Here is a 10810-nt window from a genome sequence, read left to right on the forward strand (position 1 = left end):
TTACTTTCTCGTATTAAGATGTTAAATGACACTTTTTTTTTTTTATTATATTATGACTATTACTAAAATTAAAATCCTGTAGTGTTCTCAAAATTTCAGTTAGATAAAGCTATAAAATAAATATCTTAATTAATAAAAAATTGTAATATTTATAGTAACTTCTTTTCCTTTAATTAACACAAATGATTGGTATCTAAAAATGATTAAAAATTAGTGCTAATTAATTTCAATTTTAATAATTTCTCATCTTTTATATAAATTTGGCATATGATTTTTTTTTTAAAAAAATCTTATTTAATAGTAATAAACCAGAATTACTATAGCTGCAAATGAGAGACACAACTCATTAGCACTAAACGACAAAAAATAAAAATAAAAAACTGAAAATAAAAAATTGCGAAAAAATTAATAATAATAAAATAAACTGGTGGTTGGCAAAAAAACTGTCATTTAAATAAATTCTGTTGAATTCAGTTCACTGGATCATTCCCTCTCATCTTCTTCTTCTCCATGATCACTTACCGGGCTTCTAACTTAAATCTGTCGCACAAAGTTATCGGCAGAGACTATCCTTCTCTTGTTGGTTATTTGCAGGTTTATCCTTGTCGCGGCCATATTCGAGGAATCATTTCCTCTATCGACAGGTCTAAGTTGAAGCTCAGAGGTTTTTGCAACAACAAAGGCAACAGCAATGGTTTCAAGAGAGAGGAGGATTTTGATATTCCTGAGAAAGAGGAAGAACGAGAGAGAAAAGTACATTGTGAAATGGAAGTGATTTCATGGAGGGAAAGAAGGATTAAGGCCGAGATAGCGGTCAATGCTGATGTCGGATCGGTTTGGAATGCTCTCACCGATTATGAACGACTCGCAGATTTTATTCCCAATCTTGTTTGCAGGTACTCTTCTCGTTTAACCGTAAAACTATGCCGCGAGACTTCTATACAGTTTATAACTTTCCCTCTTTTTATTTCATGAGCTTAATTTTAGAAAATTTGAAGTTTTGAGTCCATCTTATTTTAATTGCTTGGCAACTGAATGGAGCGGCGAAGAGAGGAAAACTGGAAATGTACAAATTTGTTTTTTCATATTAATTTTAATCCTATCAGTTATACTGAACAGTGAGGGAGATTTTACCGGGTTTTGACTGATTTTGTCCGATATTATATCCGATACATTTACCATACTGTGTTGGTATGGTCCTATAGTACTTACAAGGTGATCGGACGGTTACCGGTGTGACTAGATTGTTGCAATCATATTGCTAATCAGCTTATAAATTGGCTTATTTAGTAAAGTGGAAATAGTTCGTTTAAGTATGGGAACATTTTATTGTTTTGACACCTTTGACACCTTTGATAACATTTTCTTTGGCAAAATTCTGCTTTGAAGACTCGGTTGTTCAAAACAATTACTTTGAAATTTATAAACAAAAGCAGAGTGATGTCCTGCGCTAAGCTTCTTAAGATCTTCCCACAATAGTACATAACAATGTTGAGTTCTTGTCTCAATTTTCCTCCTTGCATGAGTATTCTTTTTATAGTTACAACATATCTTTATACTATATAGGGAATTCATTGAAGATTTATACAACAATTTCCTAGCTGTAGCAAACCTCTATCAATAAAGAAATACACAAGTGAGAGAACATACAGTCTATCCTAATATCTATCACCATGTCCTAGAGGATGCAAAGATTGGCACAAAGATGTCTAAACTCGGAAGCTGTCAAGCCTTCAGTGAACACATCTCCAACTGCTCTTGACTGGGGAAAAATCTTTGTATTTTCCTCCTCACAAATCAAGCTCGTGCACAAGGGAATGCAATCTTTTTTTCCACTAGTGCTTTATTGGTTCTAAGGTCTTGTTTGGTTCATTTCTCATCGTGCCCCTAGCTTTTCCTAGTTTTACTTTTAATTAGTTTTGATCTCTAGAATTACAAGATGATTTTTTATATTTCAATTATCCTTCCTCCAAAAAATTCATGATGATATGAAGCATGTAGAAAATCATATTGTAGTTCTACATATCAAGACTGAAAAAAAAAAAAAAATTCCAAATCAATAGGGAATGGAATGAGAATGACCCAAAACCAAGTGCGACATTAGATTAAGGACTGTAAAACTATGAAGTTATATGTTTTTTTTTTCCTCAATGTAAATTAAGCTACGCTGTAAATGACTAATAAGGAAGAAAACCTACTACCTTCGCATTATGTTATGAAGTGATGGTCTTTTATAAACATAATTACTCTTCTCTCAGTTTGGCAATCTCCGTGGGTCTTTTCCCGTTAGTCCTTCTATTGATTTTTCTTTGGATGATTAATTGTTCTAAGTTCTGTTACTTTTCTAATTCTTCCCAAATAACTGGACTTTTGATTGTTCTGCACTTTCTAGTGGGAGAATTCCTTGCCCACATCCTGGGCGTATTTGGCTGGAGCAAAGAGGATTACAAAGGGCATTATATTGGCATATTGAAGCGCGTGTGGTCCTAGATCTACAAGAATTCCCAGACATAGTGAGCATCTGAAACTCAATGAATCATGCAGATACACTGCTTGATAAGAAAGAAAAATTTTCCTTCTCAGATTCTTTTTGCTACAGATTCACTTGTCTACTTCATCATCACATATCACTTTATCAGTTATGATGTAGTTATCTCAACTTTGCCTTATCTCATACTAGTTGGGGTCAGCTACAATATGAATCTTTTTCCTCTCTATCCTATTTAGGATTAAACTCTGTCACGTGCTTTTTAATCCTTTTTTAAGAAATCCTTTTGCAACATATAATCTTTATTAGTAGTCATTTTCCTGAAAAATGTAAAGAATTAGAAAACCTGAATCCATGTTCATGAGTGTTTTGCATATTTGATTTTCTGTTGAAGTTTGACATTTTTGCTTTTACGATTAATTCAAATTTTTGAATAAAGCATTATTTTGTACCATGCAAATAAGCTAATTGTGTGTGGGAAAAGAAATACGGTCGTGTGAAGGAAAAATGAAACACTTTGAGCATAAAGAAGTTGGACTTTTGAGCTTAAGACATGTTTACTGGAGTGTATAAAATAAGTTAGATAAAGAACGTAAAAGAAGTCATATTTGGTTGGAAGACAAGTTATGTACCGCAGGTGGCTGTAAATAGCTTCATAATTTAATAAATACATGCAAAGAATAGCCACTTCCTCTCCTCTTTGTTCAAATCAACAAATGATATCAAAACTTGTATGGTCTTCGAGGGACTGAAAAAGAAGACAAGATTAACTGCAAAAATTCACCAAAACCACCTGTCTCTCGAGACAATGTCTGGTTTCTGCATAAGCTTCCAGTCTGGGTGCAACATTCTGGTCTCAAGAATGCCTTCTTGGTTCCAGAACATAATTGGGATCCCTAGATTTCACCTAGTACTCCAGACTATATATAGGTCCCAAGAAAATGCTTGAGTCTTCTTAGTTAGTATAATTTTTTTACGAAAGTTATTGAACAAAAACTTTTTCCCAGTATCAAATTTTAGCACCAAATTTGATACTGTATGTTCCGTACTTAGCCAGTACATTCCTACAAAAGAATGCTATAGTATGCTGAAAAAATGATACAGGGAAATTTTTAGTCTTTTGTTGCTCTAGAAAGATTTCATTATTTGCACATAAACTTGACATATTTGGATGTCCTCAGGCAAATGTAGGGTGCTATAGCCTACTGTTTTGTCTTCATAGTTTCCCTTGGGTTATTTCTGATAAAATTCTCTTGTCACCCTATTTTTTGGCTACTTTAGAATCTATTTTTATCATGCTGCAATCTCTGTTTGAGTGTATATGTTTTTATCCCTTGAACTTCTATCTTAAAATTAAAATTTCATAACAAGTAATGGCCATTCTTAAAATGAGACCATGAACATGTTAAGATGAATTTCTGAGGCTAGTATATCATCACGAATCATCACTTTTATACCATAAAATTATCACATTTCATGAGTTCATCCTCTCAATTTTGCGTTTATACTAATGTTACATTTTGATCAGTTGTTCATCTTTATGTGGATGTTAGAATGGGCCTTTTTTTCCTACCCGAGTAAGCTTGGTAGCTTAATCAATATGCATGCTTTAGTTTCAGTTCTAGTCTTGAAAGCTCCTGTATAAGAACTGCAAGCATATCCTTGGAGTTGAACTCATTGGTTAGTTTAAGTTTAGTAAATCTCATTTATGTGTGACTACTTCTTCCTTTTAATTCTCGGTACATTTCTGTTGATGCAGTCCAATGGTCGTGAACTTCACTTTTCCATGGTTGATGGGGACTTCAAAAAGTTTGAGGGCAAATGGGCTGTAAGATCTGGAACAAGGTACAACCTGTACTTGTACGTACATATATATTTTTCATGCAACTACAAAGCATTAATTAGCAATGGGACTGAGAACACAAGAGATGCATTCTTATAAATATCCATGTAACTAGATGAGATTAACTTTGAATATAATGCACTATCGGTGATGAGGATTGAGTGGTTTCTTTTCATGGATATAGAGATATATATGCGCACAAACAAATGCAAAACTTAGACAAAGTCTTTGATATGGTACAGTTTTTTCTTAATTTTATTTTTTCCAATGTTCAATTGCTTGAGATCTTTTTCCATTCATAGAATGTTTTTTGAAACTAGTAAACTGGTAAAAGAAATTAAGAGTATCAATTTAGAGATTCTTCATGTGGACTACGTTAAAAAAGTTTTCTCTTTATCTTCCTTTTCAAGCAGGTCCACAACAGCAATTTTATCATATTTAGTAAATGTGATACCAAGATTTAACTTCCCAGCTATTTTCTTAGAGAGGATTATCAGATCAGACCTTCCTGTGAATCTTCGAGCCTTGGCTTGTCGAGCTGAGAGTAATTTCAATGGTAATATGAAAATGCTGACAGAAGATTCCTTGAGTAGAACATCCTGGCCTGGCATCAGCTTTGATGCTGCTATATCTGAAAAGGATAAAATGTCGCCCAGAGAAGTTAAAAAGAATTATAATACCTCCAATCTTGGCCTGACACCACCATCTTCAAATGAGCTGAATAGTAACTGGGGTGTATTTGGAAAAGTCTGCAGACTTGATAGACCTTGCGTGGTGGATGAAGTTCATCTTCGTAGATTTGATGGCCTATTGGTAACTGATTGACCCTAGACTATTATCATGAGTCCTTTCTGTCCCCAGGATGGCTAATTTCATTTTAGCAATGGCTAATAAATTGATTTTGGGCTGAAGGAAAATGGAGGTGTTCATCGCTGTGTTATTGCTAGCATAACAGTTAAAGCACCTGTTCGTGATGTCTGGAGTGTTTTAACTGCTTATGAGAGCCTTCCCGAGTAAGCACTCAATATCAATATATATATATATATATTTTATGTTTAAGTCCTACTAGTCTACTACTTTTACTCTACTGCTTGTAGATACTAACTAATTTGAAACTAGTTACTTTTCTTTATTTGGTACTGCTGCATGTATGCATTATCAACTTCATTGTAAACTAACTAGAATAACCCCAATCAGAAAGTAACATATAGTTAGTTGTAAATCTCATATTTCTTCCTGCTAGTGCTAGATATGGCCAAAGAATATAAAATCTGGTCAAATAGTACTTGATCCAGTTGAGCTGAGTGCTCCACTAATTTCACAGAAAAAAGTCTTTTGCAACTATTAAAGTGTTGTTAATATAACAAGACTACACACAGGATTTTAATATGGAAATTAGGCATTTTTGGCATTTATTTGGAAAGTGTCCACTATGATAATGATTAGACAGTAACAAGAAAATTCATATAAAAGCTCATTAGTAAATGGTTTCGTGAAACATAAAGAGAGTTGTAACAGAACTACAGATTCCATTAAACAGATAGGGGTTGCAAAGGAAACAGAAATTGTGGGAACAGTTCTGGGGGATGCCTTTCTTACAAATAGGGTACATTTAACTATAGCCTCTCAAATTCCTGGCACTATGCTGCTCTTTCCTTATCAAATGTTATTTCTGTAATCTATTTCCTCATGAATTCTTTTCTTTGTTCTTTTCAGGATTGTTCCAAACCTAGTCATCAGTAAGGTTTTGTCACGAGAAAACAATAAAGTTCGCATTCTACAGGTATTAGACATATCTTCACATATTGCAGCATTATAACAATAATGATGTTGCTGTTGTTTGGAAATCCCTTCCCTTGAAGAAAAATTTGATGAAACTATTAAGCTTAAGACTACACTAGTTAAAGTTAGCAATGCTACCTAGTTTGAGTAAAAAATAGTAAAAGAATGGAGAGGAAAGGAAGGGAAGGGAAAAGTGATTTTCTTGTTTAACTAAAAACTGAACAAAGTAAAAGAAAGTAAATGATTGTTAACATTTTAGTGGTTTAGCTTTATAAAGGAAAAAAAAAGTATTTGTTATGAGGAAATAGTCAATAGTATCCTTTTTTTTTTAATAGAATAACATTTTCTTTTATAAGATAAATGGAGTAATAAGTTAGGTGGTGAGCATAAAATAGATATTTGTTCTTCAAAATTCATTTTTTTCCTTTCTTCCTTTTCCCCCCAGCTTGGAGGAATAAAACAATCAGAGTTGAAGGGAAAGGGAAGGATCCTCACCCCCTCTACCTTTTGTTTACTAATTGTTATTTTGTATTCAAACAAGAAAAAGATATGTGAGCATCTCATATTTTCTTTTTCTTTCCCTCCACTTCCCTCAACGACAAGAAAAAAATAGCTAGAACGGGGTTAGATAAATAAAACTGGAAAACCAACTCAGAAAGGAAGTGACAAGAATGTTGTACTCCCACTGAGATCTTCGAATGATTGATAAGCATTAGTAACTCCTGGTTGTTGTTGTTCACTGGTCTCCCTTTAGTAGGAGTATTAAGTCTTCTGGTCTGAAGGGAATATTCTTTAAGCAAAAACCATATCAGAAGTTCAGAAACCAGGGAATATAAAAGATATAATCTATCCGAAGGACCGAGAGAGAATATAGAAGATGGCAGCTTCAGGATGGGAAAGTATTGTTACAATTTTCAGAAACACATCTGAGCCTTGAGGTTGGCAGTAGAAGAATTATTTTGCATTTTAAGATGTATGGTCTAGAAAAAAAACGAAATTAAATGATGCAGTTCTATATTTTTTTCCTTAGAGAATATTCTTCGTTATTATGTTCTCTCAAAACTCCTAAATGCTTTCTTTGACACATCAAATCATTTTATAATTTTCATTTTTGAAATTAAGATGTGTTTATTTATGGAACCATATTTAGTGGTGTGGATTTATAGATTAATCTAGTATAAATAAAGTAGTTATCCAGAAAACACTAAAAAACAATCCTTTTAAGATCTTATTATCATTTCACTATCATTTACTACATGTTATATTTATCTTTAAATTTTTTATGTATTCGTATATATGAATATACGAAATTGAGAAATAAACATTAAAATTTATTTTTATATACTGAACATGGCCAATAGTACAAAGAAACATATTCTAGTTTTTACTTTCTAAGTTCGTATACATTTATCCATATATTTGTTCATTACAGCAAGCAAAGGGTGTGTATATGAATCAGTTAAGTAAAAGTAAAAATAGTTCTTAAGCTCTAATCATTTTTACTATCATCTTTTTAATGTTAGCTAACTTAATTATTTTTATGCATAAAATATATGTAAACTAAGAAATAAAAACTAGAAAATATTTTCTTGTAGAATCAGAAAATATTTTCTCTTTCAACTCATTGTGCTCTCCTTGCAACACCCAATTTTTGTGATGAGATCATTTTAATAATTCTTACGTGCATATTCCTTTTCTCAGGAAGGATGCAAAGGCTTATTATATATGGTTCTTCATGCGCGGGTTGTTCTAGATTTGCGTGAACATCTAGAACAGGAGATTAGTTTTGAGCAGGTTGAGGGGGATTTCGATTCTTTTCGAGGAAAATGGCTTCTAGAGCAATTGGGAAGTAACCACACATTATTGAAGTATAGTGTCGAGTCAAAAATGCATAAGGATACCTTTCTTTCTGAAGCCATCATGGAAGAGGTTTGTGATGTATTTTCATGCAATTAATTTTAATGTACACATACTCCAAAAAGAAAAGAGAAATGAAAGGACAAAAGTAGTCAATAAAGAATATGGCTCTAGGAAGGTTGGCACAAATTTTTCAATACTCCTAATCTCTTAAATTAAAAGGAAAAAGTTGCAAAATTTAAAGTATGAAAGAAGTTTATTTAAATTTTACAAGAAAAATCACCTCGTTAGTTCTAACCTTTTCTCTTTTCCTTAAACACTCTTTACTCATAACGCAAGCACGAGGATGAAAGAAAAAACACTTTCCTTTTAATTCAATTCCTCCAAGTTCTCCATCCCTTTAAAACATTGCTGTTTGCTTCCACTGAGTTAACATATTGTGGTAGGGTCGTAATCTTGGATACAAAAATATGTTTGATTTCAAATCCTCATGTTTGCAAAGTATCCTCCTTACTATGATCTCAGGTCAGCTTAGGACATCTGCAGAACTATGGATCTAACTTGCCTTATGAAGCATGGATATTTCATTACCCTCCATTATGATCACATGAGCAGCCATCTCTATCTGATAAGATTTTGTGGCCAATATGTTGAATAAGTATGAAAAACATCACATATATAATAAAACCAAAAAGAATGGTTAAATGTATATTTCATTCAATATCACAGCTTTATATATACAGATTTTTTTTAAAATAGAGCGAAGGAAATAAACGATTGATTACACATGGTGTATTTTACTGTAATATCTTTTAACCTAGTTTACATACAATACACTCTCTTTAACACTATCAATTAATTTTTCATGAATATATAGGTTATTTATGAAGATCTACCATCGAACTTATGTGCAATTCGAGATTATGTTGAGAAAAGAGAAGCAAAAAGCTCTTTTGGAACAATTGAAAATGGACAATATTCAGATGAACTTATTGTTTCATCTTCCAGTGAAAATGAAGCTGATTGCAGCATGACAGCCGAGACTGTTTCTTCTTTCACTGCTTCAACACCAAACAGACAGAGACCCAGGGTTCCAGGACTGCAAAGAGACATTGAGATCCTTAAAGCTGAGCTTTTGAAGTTTATTTCAGAACATGGACAGGCAGGGTTTATGCCCATGAGAAAACAACTCCGTTTGCATGGTAGGGTGGATATTGAGAAGGCCATCACAAGGATGGGTGGGTTTAGAAGGATAGCATCAATGCTGAATCTTTCCCCTGCTTACAAGCACCGAAAACCAAAAGGTTACTGGGACAATCTTGAGAATTTGCAAGAAGAGGTAGGTTGGACACTTTTATCTGCCATTCTGAACAACATATCATCAAGCTTCTCTAAATCTTTTGCCATTCTACTTGTTACTTTCTATGCTTTATGAGATAATTAACAGTAAATATTGCAACTGTATGGTCCGGCTAATTCGATGGAAACTACAGCAATTTCATCATGATTGATATATTTATGGCTGAACTATAAATATAACATTTATTTGCCTTATTTTTCTCTGTTCTGAGGAATTAAACAGTAATGTCTAGCCCATTTAATTTGTTTCAGCCCCATTGACAGATATGGCTGATATCATGCTATTGTATAAACATTATTTACCTTCTTTCAGATAAGCCGGTTCCAAAAGAGCTGGGGAATGGATCCATCATTTATGCCCAGTAGAAAATCTTTTGAGCGTGCAGGTAAACCAGTATGATAATATTTATTGTTTGATTAAATTCTTTCACTTGTTTAGTTTAAAAAAAATATTATAGTCCAGTCCTTTTTTGACTTGTCATTTGGTTCTGATGTTTTGAGAAATTGTTAATAGGACGCTATGATATTGCACGAGCACTGGAGAAATGGGGAGGTCTTGGTGAAGTGTCTCGGCTTTTGTCGCTCAAGGTGAGACACCCAAATAGGCAGCGAAATACTGCCAAAGATCAGAAATCTGATTACCTTGCATCTAGTGATGTCGAGGAAAAGACAACACCATCTAAACCTTACATTACTCAAGATACACAGAAATGGCTCTCAAGCCTCAAATATTTGGACATTGATTGGGATAATGAATAATAAAATAACTATTTTTAAATTAAATAATAATGGTTTAATTATTTTAATTTTTTCAGTTAGAACATAAATAGAATCTGAATTTAAAAAATATATAAAATATTAATTAATTAATTACAATAAAAAAATATTAGTAAACAAATTGTAACAAGTGTCAAATTTTATAAAATAATTTAATAATTTGCGCAAAGAAATTAAGCTCGAAGGGGTTTATGAATCAGTTTTCAGTTTGCAACAAAATTCATTATAAGTTATTCTTAAATCTCTTTACCTACATTAACGTATCTTTTTTTTACTGTTGTCCATTCTTTCTGTGGAAAAAGCTGCTGATGGATGAAGATAATAGAGATGGTTGGAGTCAAATAGTACAAGAAAATAAAATGTTAGAATATTTAGACTATGTTTGAGAGTTTAAGGAAGAAAGTGAAAAATATGAACATCAAGGATTCTAGCACATTCTTGTTTATGTGTTAGTTATAACCGAAAAGACAAAAGCTAAGTTTTTAATCCTATCCTCTTTATCATAGAAGTAAAGGAAGTTTGATACTTGTCAAATATGCTTTCAGTTCCCAATTTGAGAAAGGAGAATTGAGTTACAAGTGTAGAGGAACTCCTGCTTTATCTTGATTAGTTCTCTTTAAAAACTACAAAACACGATTATTGTTATTATATAAAAATCTTACCTTAGTTTACCAGTTTTGTTACAAAAATTAACCTTCCAAACA

At 32.7% G+C, this 10810-nt stretch overlaps 1 protein-coding gene across 1 annotated transcript; it reads left to right on the top strand.

Annotated features, from left to right (window-relative positions):
• The first annotated feature begins 474 nt into the window (after nt 1-474).
• LOC110816420 (polyketide cyclase/dehydrase/lipid transporter) lies at nt 475-10135 on the top strand. Its single transcript, XM_022044608.2, has 10 exons — nt 475-896; nt 2393-2513; nt 4248-4333; nt 4745-5144; nt 5244-5344; nt 6048-6114; nt 7815-8042; nt 8848-9309; nt 9643-9715; nt 9844-10135. Exons 1-10 carry the CDS (start codon nt 511-513, stop codon nt 10086-10088), a joined length of 2169 nt encoding a protein of 722 aa, XP_021900300.2. The 5' UTR covers nt 475-510; the 3' UTR covers nt 10089-10135.
• The last annotated feature ends 675 nt before the right edge of the window (nt 10136-10810 follow it).

This window comes from Carica papaya, chromosome 6 (genome assembly GCF_054855325.1).
Source record: "Carica papaya isolate Zhongbai chromosome 6, ASM5485532v1, whole genome shotgun sequence".
Lineage (NCBI taxonomy): Eukaryota > Viridiplantae > Streptophyta > Magnoliopsida > Brassicales > Caricaceae > Carica > Carica papaya.

Excerpts from the sequence above, each read along its gene's own strand:
- LOC110816420 (XM_022044608.2), top strand. The coding sequence starts at position 511 with ATGATCACTTACCGGGCTTCTAACTTAAATCTGTCGCACAAAGTTATC. Across the intron at positions 9,310-9,642 it reads TTGAGAATTTGCAAGAAGAG|ATAAGCCGGTTCCAAAAGAG; the intron begins GTAGGTTGGACA and ends ACCTTCTTTCAG. Across the intron at positions 9,716-9,843 it reads AAAATCTTTTGAGCGTGCAG|GACGCTATGATATTGCACGA; the intron begins GTAAACCAGTAT and ends AATTGTTAATAG.